The 18,201-nt window shown below is 38.8% G+C and overlaps 1 protein-coding gene across 1 annotated transcript; it reads right to left on the minus strand.

Moving 5' to 3' along the window:
- Positions 1-6,416: 6,416 nt before the first annotated feature.
- Positions 6,417-16,352, minus strand: drd4-rs (dopamine receptor D4 related sequence). The gene is made up of 5 exons (XM_066668602.1): positions 16,219-16,352; positions 15,582-15,859; positions 14,717-14,829; positions 10,238-10,941; positions 6,417-7,494 (listed from the first exon to the last, which is right to left on the minus strand). The coding sequence occupies exons 1-5, from the start codon at positions 16,274-16,276 to the stop codon at positions 7,286-7,288; spliced, it is 1,362 nt and encodes a 453-aa protein (XP_066524699.1). The 5' UTR covers positions 16,277-16,352; the 3' UTR covers positions 6,417-7,285.
- Between the last annotated feature and the right edge of the window lie 1,849 nt (positions 16,353-18,201).

Genomic DNA, 18,201 nt, shown 5'->3' on the forward strand with positions numbered 1-18,201 from the left:
GGTGTGGCCCTGAGGTTAATGATCTGGTGTCAGGGATAGGGCTCACCAAGCTCTGCCTAGCCTCTTGCAGGGCAATGTCCAGTCTCTGGAGAATAATATTGATAACCCCTGGGCCAGGACAAAATTACAGAGGTACATTCACAACTGCTTCACCAAGTTATGGCTGAGCCCAGGGGTATTCCTAACTTTACAGTAAAGTTACTTTACAGCCTATCATGGTTGCAGCTAAAATCTCGTTTTTTGCACTTGAAATCAGCTTTGCCCTCATGTTTCAAACACTAAGGCTTTAAATTATTACAATGAAGAGCTTAGATGTGACTCAAAAGGGGAGCCATGATTTTACTTGGTTTGGGGTCAATTTCTGGACCATCTCAAGTGACCCTGAGTGCCTTTTGTTTTCCTTGCATGAGCTTTCTGCATGTTCTTCGGCTTCCTCTCACAATCCAAAAATCACATTAGTAGGTGGATTGGGTCGAAGGTGTCAGTGTGTAAGTGATTGAGAGAGTGTGTATATCCCTGATATGAACTGGCACCCTGTCCTGTGTGTGTTCCTACCTTGAGTCTGTGGTATGCTCTTTACCAACCACGATTCTGATCAGGATAAAGTGGTTCCAGAAGATGAATTAATGGATGAACACTGTAAGAAGATTTGATCATCAACCACACTATAATGTTTAAAGCAAGTGCTTCATATCTGTGCAACAATTTAAACGAGTTAGAATAAACATTTCTGACGAAGAATATGAGATCAAACATCTCACTTTTACTTCATTTCACGTAGCAGATTATTTTTTATGCAATATTAATTTGTCTTATTGGCTTTTTACCTTAAGCCTTGCAGTTTTTCAGGTTTTACCATGAAACCTTCAACCCTGGGAGCATAAGGATGCACAGACTGAGCTATATCTTTATGCAAGGAAGGTGCGAATAAGATGAAAACTGACAGCTATCCACGCTTTATGTCTCCTGCTGGATACGAAAAGAGCTCTCTCCGCCCTCTGATTACTCACTCCAGGAAGGCTGGAACTGTAGAATCAAATCTCTGGAAGGTAGGTGTCTCAAAAGAGAGGCAGTATGATTAGAAGAGGGAGGCAGGGAGGGAGTGGAATAAGGGGAAAAATAGACAGAGAGAGAGAGATTTGCAAATATATGAGGAGTAGATTAAATCATATTTAAACACTTGGGCTTTAAAATGTTTCATTATATTGAAGCCATTATTGGATGAGTCAAAAGACCCACAAATTAGGTTTTCCTCTCAGTTCCTTTAATTCATAATATATATCAGTGATAGACAGATGAGAAGGGTTCTTTAGACATGCTTCCAAGTTATCCACACAAAGTTTATGGATGTCAGCCAGGGAACAGCACTGTGAGTGCTTGAATTTGGTAGCCCTCAAAATTTGAGAACCATCCTGTGACTTCTATATACCCCAGACATGGCTGATAAATTCAGATTTGCAAGTGCAGATATGACTTTAGTCCCATCTGTTTCAACTTGGGTAAGTAGACTTTAACACAAAGTGGAAAACTGTTTTGTCTTTAATTATGTTATAATGCTGTTATATAATGTCTTAACTGCTTAAAACGGTCATATAGCTGTACATTTCTGTCATGAAATATCATTCTCAACCAGGACATTAATGCATTTATACTCTAGTACCTTACATTTACTAATGTAGGACCTTTACCATCACATCTGCTAGAACAGCTTTAGCATAAGGATGCTAAACAAGGGGACATCCTAGAACAGGATAAAAAGATGTTAAAGAAGTTGTCTTGCTATCATCATCATTAACAAAGGGTGTATCTCTACTATTACAAATTTTTGATCCAAAACTAATTCTAGAACCTTAACTTGTATTCTGAATGCATTCAAATGCTGTGTAAAGCCTTTCCAAAAGAGTGAAACTTGGTACTGCAGTATGAGGGAGGCTTGATTTGAACTTTGCTCTATGAACTATGAACAATAATATTTTATTACAAACAGCATAACAATCTCCCTCTGATGGGTAGGATGGCCCTCCCTTTGACCGACCAGTCAACACCATGATAGCCAGTGCAGACGTTGCATAGCATTCCCTTCTGAACATGAAGTGCATTAAAAGCACACTTTCTTTAGAGGAATGTTTGTGTGGGAAGGAGGTGTTGAGTGTGTCTCCACCAGCATGGTGCACAGTATTAGTGAGGAACCATCTGTCAAACTGCAGCACAGTTGTTAAAAAAACTGTACAGATGGAGAAGGGAAGGACACTCTAACCAGGCACATCTGAAGTCAGTAATCACACGCACCTGCAAGCACTCGGGTATCATCCCAGCAGTGGTGAGCGTGGGTGAGCGTGGGTCGATCCCTTTTGTTCTCGCTCTCACAAAATAAGGCAGGACGCCACGTCCACCTGAGAACTATATCAGGCACAGTCTTTTTTTCAGGACAAGGACATGACCAGGCTGTTCCTATTCTCTTCACTATCTTCACACCTCTCAGCAAAACACCCTTAAGGCTGTATTAAAAGGTCAGGATTGCCCTTCCATTACTTCAGGTCAATGGAACAGTAGAGAGGAAATTGAGCATCTTGCCACCTTACTGGAAAGGACATGCGTGAATGGTCTGATTTTACTGTGATGAGTACTAATAAGGTATGGAAACCGAGCTTCTGTCGGGATGAATCTCCAAAATATCCTATCACTGACCATTCTCCATGCTTATAGTGTAACATGTTCCATAGTGGAACATAGTGGATTAGAACTTCTGACGAACTGTAGGTGACAACTGCTGGCCACCAGTTGTGCCACTTCCTACACTGAGATACCTGTGACAGTGTGCTTATATTTTTAAAAAGGTATCTTAATTCATTTTTTCTTATTTAGATGATAATGGTAACTGGCAGCAGTCTTGGTTTTAAGTTTTGTTTACAGTGTTTGTTCTGAGGCTGAGTAGGAGAACTGGTATCCAGCCCTCCAAGATCCCCCACCCCTGTTGTATGTATTATTTCGTTTTGATAGTCCTGAGAAAGTATGTAATGATTAACAAGGATTCACCAATCATGGATTTTTGTCTTGGATACTAACTTCATTATGTCCACATTGCATTGCTACCATTTTTTCACCTGGATCAATATATTTCAATTGTATTTAGTTTAATTAACATTGATAACACAAAGAAAACATGTTTAAAAATTATGCTTAGTGTGTATCCTACCTCTGTCTGCAGAGCATGTTGAAAAATTTAACCAAAGACTGTAAAGGGTGCTTGTGAGGTGGAAATTATGGAGTATCACATACCTCTCCTATAATGTCTGGATGGTTGTATAATTTACTTGGACTGTTATAATACTGGAAAAAAGATAGAACATACTCGATTACTTGAAATCCATGAGCCTAGAAGCAGCATACACTTTGGCAGTTGTGAAAAAAGGTAGGCAAGAAGACAGTCGACCAGAGAGTGAAGAAGTGTTCTCTACCAGTGCCCATGTGGGGAAATGGTGTCTGTGAAGTGCTCATGCAGTACAGGCAGTCTTTCTGCATTCTGTCTTAGAGTCTGTGGGAATGAGGCCAACAGGGATAAACTGGATTCACCCATTTGATCCTTCTCTTTTTTAAGCTGCAGGGATGATCTTTGAGCATCTGCAGGTGAATGCGAAGGCTACCTCCTGCTGAGTCCTACGTGGGTGTGGAGGCTCTGATACAAATGTTGCAAAAGTTTGTAGAAAAATATCCTAAAATATAGTGGGTACCTATTCATTCATAATTAAGCTGTTCATTCTGAAATGCAGAGTGTTAACAGGGAGTGTTTCTCTACTTTGCTATAAAAACGGTGTTATATATTCTGAGAAATAGTTACACTAGATATGGGAAAAAAGTTGTAAGGGTTTGATTGCATTCAGCCAGAAAAATGAATAACAATCAAGAGACTGCACTTCCAATGCTCCAAAGCCCATTGCTGAGGGGCTTTATACCCCTCTAGAAAACACTTGCTTTTCGGCATGGTGACCTTATGCTCATGCTCATCCCATGGCCAGTGCTTTTCTGTGGAGTTGTACTGAAACAGATTGTGTTTGTGCATTTTGATGGTTGGTCTAGTACTTAAATAACTTTAAAGCCATATTTTTAAAAGTCAAATATTTTATTTTTTGATTCATTGCATGTTGCTTTGTCTACAGAAGCCCTCTGGCTGATATTTACAGGGTTTTGTTGTGCAATCATATTAACCTTGTCATGTGAAAGTGGACCTTTATGATAGATATGCGCCATGATGACAGTGTTTGACATTTAAAATTCGCCATGGTGACCATTTAAACAATGGATTGATGGTGTAGAGTGGTTAGGCTGGAACACTGATAGCCCTGGCACACTTAAGATGAAGTGTGCCCTCCACTCCGCCTCATTGTGCCGTGTTTCCGTGGTTACTTGCAGGATCTCATGGCAATTGCACCATTCTTTAATCTATTTTCGTGCACTGAGAATGTGGACACCTACTCAATGTACAAGATTGTAAAGAGTTGATACTCTTATGTGAGCTAATAAGCATGGTGCGGTTACCCCCCTGGGAAATATAGGATATATTTTAACTTAGGATAGTTGCATGTCACTGTAAGTGATGCACTGTATGGACAAAAGTATTAGGACATCTACGGATGCTTTTATGGTATTCCATTTTAAATTCGTATTTTCCATTCTTTTGGGTAGGCTTCCTACAAGGTTTCTACTGGAATTTGCCTGTTCATCCAGAAGAGAATTTGTGAAGTCAAACAATGATGTTGGATGACAACCTCCATTTAAGTTTATCGCAGTAGTTGTTCAGTGGGATGGAGGTCAGGGTTCTTTGTGTGCCAGTCAGGTTCTTCAACATCAAACTCAAACAGTCATGCTTTTATGAACCTTGCTTTTTGCAGTGGGACAAAGTCATGCTGGAAGTGAAAATGGCTTTCTACTTACTGTTTACTAGTGGCTTTCTTTTAAGTTTTCCTTTCACTGCCAGCTAACAATCTCCCCGCAAATGTGAACTCACTGATTAGGAGCTGTGTCTCAAAAGTTTTGTCCATATAGCATCTGTGGATCAGCCAAGTATGACTTCTGTTGCTACATTTTCCATCCTTTGTGGAGATCATTTCCTTATAGGAAAGGACAAGTTGATTACTTAAGAGATTTATCTCCAACTATTCTACAGAGGTGCTAAATTACCTACATCTCATAATCAACCATTTGTCAGCACGTTGGTGGATCCTCATATGGAGCTTGACAGTTGTTTTTGTTAGCAGTGCGGAGGTGGCCCAATTAACTGCCAGCATCAAAGCTTGAGGTAGAATTACATACTCGGTATCTTATCTGTCCGTGGAGAACATGATCATCCATGCTGCCTAAGATGCATTTCCTGATCATTTTAAATTTAGCTCTAAAATGATTTGACCTTGTTTATGACTTACAACAATGACTCAACGTTTACACTCATTCAGAATATGCATGCTGTGGAACATGATTTGATATAATTGCTGTTGGTATCTGTAACCTTATTAGACTTGTCCTTAATGACTGCTGTAACACTTTATTTATTATAAATAAGTAAAATTACATTGTATGTGTACAACTTCTTGAGCAGAGACAAGCTCAATAAGCAGCTGACATTTGCCCTCATTATTCATAGCGAAGCCCTTTCCACATCAACACATTTACTATTTATTTATCACAAGAGCAATATTTTCATTTCAACAACATCAATGACCTCCAGAATTTCTATGTCAGTGAGGAGGCCCATAACAACTACTTATATCACATAATGGATAGGTCAGTGATCTCAACGGGCAAATGTGAAAGGAATAAAATCCCTGGCCAACTTTGTTAGTCCTATGTACAACTCAGAAGTTCTGATTCATTGAAAAGATTTTATGATAAATCTTTTTCAGGTTTGATTAATCATGCTGATATATTTCAGAGCTAGAGTGAGCAACGTACTTTCTCATCATTTAGTCCCATGTAGTTACACCGCAACTCCAGTATAAACATGTATATGTTAGGCATGTAGTAAGGTGTCAAGGGTTTTGAGAACCAAAACCCAGCCTTTATTGTTAATATCTACTAGAGGATGCTTGCCTTATGTCCATTTGAGTCGTCTCTATGCAAAAAAAAGCAGATTTGGCCATTTTGAAAATTATAAAATCAACATTGATAACGATCACATATTAAACACAGACTGTCATTTAAAATGTGCACATTTTCACATATTTTATGCCTCTGGGCTATGATGTCAACAGTACTTAGTAATGTTTTGTATACAACCCATTTTTAGAAATGTTGAGACACATTCTAATTTGCAATAAAGGCTAACTTACTATTGTACTTCGTAAAACAAAACAAACAAACAAGCAAACAAAAAATAGAATTTTGACACCTGCAACACATTAGCAGTTAGCTAACAGGTGAGATCAAGACTGAGTAGAAAAGAGCATTCACCAAAGGTTTCTTGCCCACTGCATGGTTGATCTGCAGATTTGTGAAGATACCACTGATTTTGGAGACTTATGCTGCCATCAAACAACATCTTTTCCCATGAACGCCATATCTATTTCAGTAGGACAATGCCAAGACTCATTGTGCAGTTACAACTGTGTGGCCTTGTAGACAGAGTATGTGCTTGAGTGGCCTGTCTGCAGTCAAGATCTGTCTCCTACTGAAAATGCATGGAGCATCATGAGGAGGGGAATTAGATAATGACCACAGAATGTTTAGCAGCTCAAGTCTTCTGTACAGCACAAATGGGCAAAAATGATAGCTGCTATACTGCAACAATTAATAAATAATTAATACCCGAGATATAAAATTGTAAATAAAAGTTATGTGACACATTGGGTATCATGCATCTCTCCCAGGTTTTTTAGTGTGTTGCAGGTATCAACTTCTACAGTTTTTATATCTGACAAACAGATTTAAGTTTGTCATTGAAAACACTGAAAATCATTTATTTGATAGATTTTTTACTTGCATTTCTGGAATGTGTTCCAATGTTTCTTGAAATGGGGCTGGTAAATTGGTAAGCAACAATTTTGTCAAAAAGTTTTGTCAGCTAAGGCCTCATTAATGTCTTTATCGAACACTCCTCAGTCTGTTCATTTCTTTTTTTTGAACTGTGTTGATGGGTCAGTAATCCATTTGGTCCAGGTTTTCATTTCCCAGTTTCATTGCAGTAACCAGGACTGAACAAGTACACAACAGCAATTCCTTCCTGCCTCATAACCAGTAACCCTGTAAAAAGGCCATTGTGCGTGAAGTCTCAAAAGACTGGTCTCTGAAAGACTCAGTCTCCAGATCGACAGCACAGGAGTTTGTGAAAGACATTCCTGAACTCAGCGTTGAAGGCTGTGTAGATGATGGGGTTGACAGCACTATTAACATAACCGAGCCAGGTGACCACACTTATCAGCGTTGGTCCAATGTCGCATGACTCACAAAGTGCTTTTGTTACATGCACAACAAAGAATGGTGTCCAACAGGCCAGAAAAACACCTGGGGAAACATAAAAGCTCAAGTTATTGAACAGAGATGACACTTAGACAAAGGTTTTTTAAAAACACATCTATCAAATAACCCATCAATCCTTTGGATCTGGATCAGTATTAGCACATATAACTTAAATGTAAAAAAACAAAAAACAAAATCTAAATAGAATATATTTCAGACTTGAGCAAACCATGTAGAATTATTCTGTTCTGTGTGCAATTTTTAATTCTTTATTTTTTTTTTTTATGTAAAAAGAATGTTGGTGAATGACCATTAACAAAAGCTGAAAAAAACAGTGTACAAATCTGCTAGAGAGTCTACTCTCACTAATACATGTCCCAATAGGCCTGTCACTTCTTAAAGAAAGTAAACGATGTAATGCAGTCTGTGGCTGGATTAGCCCCACAGGCACCTTTTAGTAATTCCAGTGTAATTAGGCAGATATCCACTAATTGATACCTGTGACAAAATAGAAATGGAATTAGTATATGGAACATATAGAATCCATTTAAACCTCACACTGAGGTCTAACTAATTTGTCAGGCATTTATTTAGATCTGGCATTTTTTCATCTGGCCCATTTGCTACCTAAACTTAAGGTATTTGGGCAATCTGCTCACAGTTGCCAGATGAGGGACACAAACCCAAAATAAACAGAACGGTCAAGCACATACTGCATGGTAACATGGCACAGGAGGAGGCCAGATGTAATAACTGAAAACTCATTTGCAGCTGTTATCAGTTGTATTTCAGCCATAATGCTGTATATCTGCCAGAAGTTGTCCAGCTTGATTGTAAAACATTGCATTATGATTTTAAATTTGTTGGCCTGTTTGCCAGTTTCAGTTTTATCTCTTCTAGTTCAAATTTAGGACATCTTGGCCAAATAAGCTTATTGTAATGCAGGCCATTTTAGCTTACATGCAGTGTGTTAATGCAAACAGAGTGCATGTAGTGGCATAACGGCCCACCTGTATTTGTGATCTGGGTATTGAGGGTTTTATAATATTGAAAGTGTCACTGCTAGAGACGTAAATGAAAAGTCTGGCAGCATTCATGTAAAGGCTTGAATCTAGCGGTGTCCAAAATTTCTGAAATGTCAAAGTATCACATATGATGCATAGGCAGGCTCATGCATGTTTTCAGGTCAGGTCACTTTGTTTACATGGGGGAGTATGATTGAGCAACTGAAAGAGAAGTGTTTGAATACTGGATGGACTGTGGTAGACGTGTGTGCTCCCACACCAAGCTCAGAATGAGAGAATGGTTTTATAAGAAATAATTTGACTGAAAGATTTTTTTTTTGCCTACAGAGCCAGCCAAGAAGAGGCATTTTGTCTTATTGACTGACTGACTGAATCCTAATGTTGAAATGCGCATGCGTGAGTAGGAACTTTATTTCACCTTCTGCTGTTAGTTCAGCCATATTTCACAAGGTGGCGCTAATATACTGTCTATGGTTAGTTCAGCCATAATTCACATATCACTTTTCGAGTAGGATATTCAGCGTGAACCGTGGCTTTGTTCGTAGGCGTGTCAAGGTTCAGAAACTCAAGAAAGGGCTCAGAGCCTCAAACACAGTGTTATTGCCCAGTGGAGCTTTACGGGGTCAGTTACAACATTTCATATAAATAAATAATAGCAAACAAAACAGGAACACTCTCCGTTTGTGTGTGTTTCAGGGGCTGAGTTTGGCTCTGCGTTAGTTATGTTCTCAGCTGTTCACAACAGGATGGCTCGGAACACTGTAATATTTACACACGTTACATCTGACCGAGAGATGAGTGTGTGTCTTTGCCTGAAATATTGTAAAGGGAAGTGGTGGGGATGCATTTTGTGGCGTGTGTTTATAAAACTGCATGTAGCTGCGTACAACCACATTAAATTTCACAGGTTTTAACCTGTTAAACTGAATAAATAAGTAATTGTAATTCTTAAAATCAACAAAGTGTTCTTGATCTTCTTTGTTCTTTGGTGGTAGATCATCTGGTATTTGGTTTTAAATAAAATGAACAAGAAAAACACTGATGCTGGTGACACTGGTGTTATATATTATGAACAAATCTTTCTGCTCCTTTTTTTCATTTATGCATTCGTAAGTCCTGTCCTCCATGTTTTTTCTGTACAACACAGTCACATAATAAAAACCACATGTAAACAAAGACATTGATATGAAGCATCAAAGTTTCTCCAGACCTTCCAGTGACAAGGCTATGTATTTTGGGCTTTCCTGTTTTTGAAATGCCAGAAAAACCTCTGTGACAATGGCTATATGGCTAATAGTGGTCCAGCTAATCTAGGCTTATCTAGTTTCTCTTTGCTCTTGTTCTTTTGATTTCTCCTTGACTTAAAGTAGACTAAATATTTGTGACTTGACTTTCTTTGAGTACATGAAAGTACCTGCTTAACTTGCATTGGACTTGCATTAGTCTACACTTGAATAAAAAAATAAAATGAATAAAATACATATATCCTAAGTGTTTAATTGGGTCTATTTTATGTTTTTGTCTACTAAAAAATGGTTTCTTACACTCCTCCATAAGTTATATAGTACAGTTTTTGCAGTGCTATGCCCAGAGTAGCAACAACAGAGGCACTATTCTCCCTATTACAGGAATGATGATTTTGAAGCTGTAATTTATGGTAAATATATTACCAAGCTGGTTACCTAGAAAAGACTAAAAGCTAATCTCATCTAGATAATATAACTGTGCCTTTGGCATATAACTGTGTATGATGTATAACCTACCCACAACAATAGGCAGCACCTTCATGGCTTTGCGTTCTCTGCCGCTCACCCTACTGCTCTTGCTGTGTCTCCGTGCCCTGCGAGCTTCATGGTGCTTCCCCAGGCCATTCTCTCGTATGCTCCCTCCCTCAGTGGCCCTCTCTGCATTCTCTGCATCCGATACACTGTCCATCTGTGTTGTCATGGGGTCGCTGTCAGCTGCTGGGCTCTGCCCCTCTGGCAGCTCATCTGGACTCAAGTTAATTGGACTGGTAGGGGAGAGTGGGCTGGTGGGCACAGCAGAGAGCGAGGTGGGGCTGAGTCCTCCAGGCATGAGGTATACCACCTTCTCCCTGGCCCTGCCCTTTTCCCTCTGAAGCGCTGCCCCCAGTCTCAGGGATAGACTGCGGCGGCCCCCAGAGGCCCGGCTGAGACGTGAACGACCCCGGCCCGAGCTCCAGCGTTTCAGACCCCTGAACATCCAGTAATACAGCAGAAGCATTACTGGGCAGGGCACGAAGAAAGAGCATACAGATGAGTAAACTACAAATTTGTTGTCTTCTAGCTTGCACACGTGACTGTTCCTGTTGGGCACTTGGTTGAGGCCAAAGATAACAGGACTTGCCACACCCAGTGACAGCACCCATGTGGCTGTGATCAGGGCCAGTTGACGGACGCTGAACTGGTTCCGGTTGTATTTCAGAGGGACAACCACTGCTATGTACCTGCATCATAAAGATAGTTCAGATGAGGTACGTTAAGACAAGCAAAATAAGAATGAAACGTTTATAGAAAATTGTCAAAAATGTATACAAGATTCATATCACCCTGTTTTGCTAGTGGATTAGCAGCTGTTACATCATCCAGGTGGATGCTGCACATTGATGGTGGTTGAAGAGACTTAAAGAAGAATGTTCCAAAATCGTAAAGTGTTTTGGGTGTCTAGAAAATCACTATATACACGTAGCTTTTACTAATTTTTCATTCATCTGGAGTAAATATTCCCTAGAAATACATAGGCTGATTGTCTGGCAGGAGGAAAAGGAACAAGCTACTTAATAAGCTTTATTTCAGGAGAAATTTGGGTTGAGGACATGTCCACATCTTTTTGGCTAATGTTAGCTGTGGATGCACCCTAACCTTTAATGTTAAAATAAGTAGGAAATAGCCTGTGTTCTCTTTTAAACTGTTATGAGTAGTATCACTGTTGGATTGACAATAGTCCAACAACCAAAGATATCCAGCCAACAGTGTCCTGTGTCCACTGATGAAAAAACAAAGGATTTTTCATTTAGAAGTTGAACCAATGAGGTAAGTGTGTCAATTAGAGTGGACAGTGAATGGATACAGTGTTTAAAATCTCCAGAGACATTGCTTTGTTTGATCCACTTGTAACAGTCAAACACACAGTAACACAACACCAGTGTCACTACCGAATTTAAAATGATGATGTGCTGTGTCCTTGTTTTTCATTTACCTACACCAAATTTTGTCTGCACAGATGAAGGCTTATTTTTACCATCTATATCATTTTTTTTTGCACCAGCATCAGCAGCAGTATATCAAACAACCACCCACTATTTTAAGGACATTTTATTTATTTATGAGTGTTGGTTAAGTGTAGGATTCATTTGCCTTGGGAATATCAATGTTTGAAGCTGAATATATTTTTACATATTGAAATTTCCTCATTCGTATTTGCACTGATATGTAATTTAATGTTCTCCTTGTTACCCTGTAAGAATATATGAATCCTACCATTAAATCCCAGAGACATGCAGAGACTAGTAAATATTTAATGCATCCAGCAAAGCCTGTTTTTGTAGTATATCCATGCCCCAGGAGCTCTTGAAGTGGTAAAATGTTGTTTACTGCCTGTGTGGCGGCAGAGTGCTTGGTTTGGGGTTGTTCTTGCTGGGTGGATTCATTAGAGGAGTTTAGCTTCATGCTGAGCTCAGGAGGGAGCCCCAGTGTGCAGTGGCCACATTTAACTACTGACTTCTGATTCACTGTCTTAGCTCACTGTAGGGCAGAAGAGAGGCCACCAAGCAAATGCTGAATGTGCATGAAATTAATATTTTATTCAGATGTAGAAAGTGTCTCATCAGTTTGTTGTTTACTGTGTTATTTTAGTCCTCTGAACTCAATATACCACTGTTTCAAAACTGACACACATTTGACACAAGAACAATTTCTTCCCATTTCCAGTGCTAGCACTCTGAAGGTAAGAAAGAACATCTTTACACCTTTCAGAACATTTTATTTTGCTTGTTATTTTAAAGGAAGAGAAGCTAAAATTAAATAAGTATAAAACATTATACACTCTCAGAGAAAAGGTACAGTTTGGTACATAATTTGTCAGTCAGAAGGAGAGGTGAATATTTGTAAGATTTCATTATTCATTCATTATCTGTAACCACTTGTCAAGTTCAGGGTCGCGGTGGGCCACCAGAATCCAGAGCCCACCTGGAATCATTAGGGAAAAGGCGGGAATACACCCTGGAGGGGGCGCCAGTCCTTCACAGGGCAACACACACTCACACTTTTGAGTCACCAATCCACCTACCAATGTGTGTTTTGGGACTGTGGGGGGAAACTGGAGCTCCCGGAGGAAACCCACGCAAACACGGGGAGAACACACCAAACTCCTCACAGACAGTCACTTGGAGCGGGAATCGAACCCACAACCTCCAGATCCCTGGAGCTGTGTGACTGCAACATTGCCTACTGCACCACCGTGCAAGTCCTGGAGATTACATGGGGTGTATATAATCAACATTATTATAAAATCTATAATTATGATAGAATATGCTACAGTTATGTTTCATAACTGAAGGTACAGAAATGTACCTGTGAGGATACCACCAGGGACCAGGGAATAAAGCGATAGAGCTTATAAAGGGGAACACTTTAAGAACAACTGTGAGCACTGTCACATGACAAAATCAAGGTTCATAGGTCAGGGGCATGGCAAGATTTCCCAAAAGCATCTAAGAAAAAAGATTTTTAAGTGGTAGAGTGAGCATCACACTAAACTCTCTCTCTCTCTCTCTCTCTCTCTCTCTCTCTCTCCCTGTTAAGATGATCTTAACACTAAAATATTATTTTGCAGAAAAATGACACATAGCTAACAAAATGAAACACGTGACAAACCATAGCACAAGAAATGGACACAATAAAACAGAGGAGAACAACAGACACAGATCATGATAAATGATTGGGGAGTAATATGTTAAATTAAAAAAAGATGTTAAATTGAAAAATGTATGGTAATTCCCATCAACAAGCAATAAAAATGCATAAGGCTTTCATATTACATTATGAATTGTGTGGGCCCAGAAGGAGCTGGATAACATTGTTGGATAACTGATATGAATTACTAGGCAAAAGCTTTCTGTCATGTTGATATCTTGTATGAGTTGTATATTACATACCACAACAACAGCATCACTCCTTGGCTTTAGGGTGTGTGTGTGTGTGTGTGCGCTCGAATTTTTTTAATCTGTTCTGAAAGACCACATTATTAATTAATCAAAAATCAATATATAAAATCAAGCCCACTTTATACTTCTCTAGCTGATTCTTTGCACTGGCTTAGTGTTATTAGACTCATGTGAAACTGCTCTATATGGAAGCAAATCTGTCTCATCAGACGAAATCTGAAATATTATCACCTTTGAATTTGTAGCACTGTTTTATTTTTTATTTTTTTGCTCTGAAATTATTATGCATCTGAATTTTGCTGCTTTTGAACTTAAGTCTTCAGATTTACACCTCAGAATATTTTGCTTCAAAATTATGCATCTGAATATAATTGCTCTTGAATAGAACTCGTGATTTTTCAAGAACACGTTTTAACTGTTATTATTATTCAAGGCGATTTGTGTCTCACAAATCTGAAAGGCTCACTGAAGACACAATATAACTGACTAATGATATCCTGAATATGAAGAAATCTTACAGTGGAAATTTTTTGTAATGGCCCTGTGAACATAGCATAGCGAAGTTGCAACTTCGAAATATATTGTTTGAATTTTTTAATCTGAATTTATTAACCTTGATGTATTTAAATGAAACAAAATATTCAGAGGTGTAAATCTGAAGACTTAAATTCATTAATTAATTCATTATCTGTAACCACTTATCCAGTTCAGGGTTGTGGTGGGTCCAGAGCCTACCTGGAATCACTGGGCGCAAGGAGGGAATACACCCTGGAGGGGGCGATTTAAATTCAAAAGCAGCAAAATTCAAATGTATAATTTCAGTGCAAAGGTGGTAATATTTCAAAGTCTGATGAGACAGATTTGCTTTCATAGATCTATAGCATCTTGCTTCATTTCAGTGTTTTCAATGTAGAATCATGCATGAGCAGTTGACCGTGTTTCAGTAATGAGTGCATCTTTACGGTTGTATGTGTTGTCTACGAATGTTTGGATATATGTTGCTTTTATGTGTACATGTGCCACATGTGAGCATCAGTTGGTGTTAATATTTTCTCACCTGTCAACACTGATAGCGCACAGATTTAGGATAGAAGCAGTGCAGAGCATCACGTCCATGGTCATCAAGGCATCACAAATATACATGCTCAGAGTCCACTTTCCTCCAAGAAACTAAAATACATACATTGATTAATAAAGCTTGCTTCATAACTGCCTGTTGTGAGCCATATGTGTTAAAGCACTGTACATGTTCAGTGCTACTAAACATGAAGAACGAATATATAGATATTTAGCTCATGAAAAAAAAAAAAAATCATAATAGTAAATATGAGACTATTAAAATTATGAGACATAAAATGGAAAATTTTCCAAAGTATAGTCAACAATAACTTTGTCTAAATGTGATGAAAGTCCTTAAAAATCACCTCAATATGTTTCAGACAGACACTTGGACAGTTAGACTTCACGATATAACATAACCATAGCCTAATCATGTACACTTACACCTGCCCTCTGTGTAATTTGAAAGTTTGAACACACTATCGGAATGCATCTCAGGTAATCTTCAAAAAGTTGTTTGAGAGAATGATAAACAGTATTATAATATGGAGTCATAGAAATGGGGCTTATGCTTTATTTTTATTTCTGACAAATTATTCCCAATTTCAAGCTCTCCCCCAATGACACAAAGCTACTAAGCTAAAAGAGGGTGAGCATCCGCTTTATCTCAGACATGTGAAGCCAGTCACAGCATCTTTTCAAACTCCTGCTAAAACAGCATAATTGGACAGCTCGATACACTCAGAGAGGAATTTTGTTTGTAAGGTTAAAAAAAAGTGAAAAACAGTATGGGCACAATTTTGATACTGGGCCCAGAGTCCTACACCTAGGTGGAATTAACCTCATGGATTTCTTGTGCTCACCTCAGAGTACACATACAGTGGCAGGACTAGAACTGCCAGCAGCAGGTCGGCTACAGCCAAGCTCACAATGAAATAGTTGGTGGCAGTTTTGAGTGACCTCTCGGTCAGCACGCTGAGGCACACCAGCACATTGCCCAGGATAATGATGAGGATGAGGGGCACGCCACCCACCAAAGCCAGGTAGTTGTACTGTTCTTGGGCCTCTTCTGGCCCATCACCGGGCGTCACATTGCTGGCCATTGTGCCCCCAGATTGTGACACAGGCCTGTAGTCAACATCTGTGGGAAAAATATGCTGAATTATGAAGCTGTTTGTAATCTGCTTGGTTTTTTACATCTGCAAGTGTAGATGTATGTTTGTTGGTATAGTAGTATTAATGGGGCTGGCTGTACTTGCAAAGTGTTGAACATTGTAAAGTGAATAGAGACTACAAGGTATAATGTGTTTCTGCTAAAGTAACAAGTATCTGTATAGTCTGTGTTACATAAAGTAATATTACGGCAGACTACATAAATGTGAACCAACAGGTTCATCCTAACATGAATATGATGATATCATAGACCTAGAGATGATGATCATAGATGACATCTCTTGTTCCCACGCTCCCAGATGCACAGATGTGTTTCCATATGTATACCTTGAGAAAGTCCCATAGAGCTCTGTGCTGTTTGCGCTGTGGTTGATGTTGTCAGCATGCACAAGGCTCGTGTTCTGCCTGCGTGCTTCTATAAACAGGGTTGTGTCGTCAGTGCACGAGGCTGCCATTCTCACACTTCACTTCTGGAAGCACACACACCTGTGTGAAGAAGAGAGGGTGATAATTGCAAGACTGTCTCCACCCTGCACAGGCAAAATCTGCATCACTGACATCATGTGTGAAATCAAGGCTTAAAGAGAACTGTGAAGAGTATGTGTGTTCCGCTTGCTGTTTTTGGAAAAGTTTGATAGTTGCTCACTCCAAACTTCTAGCTCAACACCACAGTGTCACAATCATGCTGTGAGAGTCATCACCGGTCACACTACAAAAAATAGGGTGTTGAAAAATAGAGTTACACTTTATTGGGTACGATACTGAGTCACTCACATTCATGAAGGAACTGAAGTAGGGAAGTGAAGGTTGCAATACATTGTGGCTTTTGTTTAATAGTTTAAATTATACTTTTTTTTCTATAAAGAAGCATTTATGATAAAGATAAAACCAAAAAGTTCTGTTTCCACACACTAATGTGGAACAGTTGGGCATAATCACAAGTGCTGAGATAAACGTGCCAGAGTGGTCAGTTATGACAGTTGCTAAAAGGCAACTTGTGTTAAACCACACACACAGTTTACAGGACCTCCATGAAAAAAAGCATGAAATGAGAAAGGATGGATGCTTTGGAGCAGCATTCTTAATAATTAAGTTCTACAAAGGCTACAGAGTTCTTTGAGCAATCCCCATTTTTGCTAATTCGTTTAAAAATGGGTAAAAAAAAAACCTTAAGATCATGTGATGGATTGTTAAATCGTAGAATGTTCTTCACACACACACACACACACACACACACACACATCTCTTAAACCAGTGGTCACTAACCTTTTCATGTATAAGATTACCTTTGAAATCTGAACAAATGAAAGACCTACCAGGCTTAGCTAATTACAATAACAAATCTTAATATGTCCCCATCACCTCCAGCAACACGAAACTGTTTACTTACTTGCTGCTAACTTACTGACTTTTGGCTATGAATGTGTTTATTGAGATGCCTGAGGCTGTACACTGTCTGCACGTGCTTTTTAAACAGGTTTTCTTACATGTTGTGCTACCTATTAATACCTATCCTAGCTAGCAGCTCTGCGCATGCTCAGATAAAACAAATAAATTTGTTTTCCTTGAGTGCATTATTCAACCTTAATTTACTGTTATGTTCTTCAGTGTTCCAAAAATATTCATGCTGAATTAAATGTGAAAATCTTTAAAACAGTATATTATCACAGTATCTTTTTAGATTTATTTGAATTGTATTTATTTTTGCCTACTTATAACTCCTGCTTATACTTTTGTTGGGAGCATTTTCTGATATATATCATTTAGCCTATCAAAATATCCCACCTAATCTTTTATTTATTTGGCTGTACATATAAAATTACACTATGGTAGCACAACTCGACCATGTATAATATCTCCCATTTTGAAACCACAACTGTCAGTACTACATGTGATAAACTGGCATAGTGTCCAGGATGTGTGAATGAATTAATAAATTAAATTAAAAACAACATGGCCCTTATAAATGGTACAGACACAATATAAGATTTGATACAAGTTTTTCTTCCAGCAGCTTTTAGGGTTTTTTTTCAGTTTGTAATATTGCATTTGTAGCTATTGTGGTTGTCTGTGTTTAATGAGGCTTAAGCCTGTTCTCATTTACTATTGTTGTTATTGATCTGAGTCAGTTGGTATTTGAAATGAAAGGTCTTGATGGTTTATCCAGAAATAGCATTGTTATGATAAGCCCCTGAAGTGGCTATGTGTTTCCTGTGAGGGATCAGAAGATGCTGGTCTTCCATGAGAGCGCACCAAGGCACCGTTTGAAATTCTCGCTTCCCTTTCTACTACAGGTGTGGGTTGCCATGA

Source organism: Hoplias malabaricus, chromosome 4 (genome assembly GCF_029633855.1).
Source record: "Hoplias malabaricus isolate fHopMal1 chromosome 4, fHopMal1.hap1, whole genome shotgun sequence".
Taxonomy (NCBI): domain Eukaryota; kingdom Metazoa; phylum Chordata; class Actinopteri; order Characiformes; family Erythrinidae; genus Hoplias; species Hoplias malabaricus.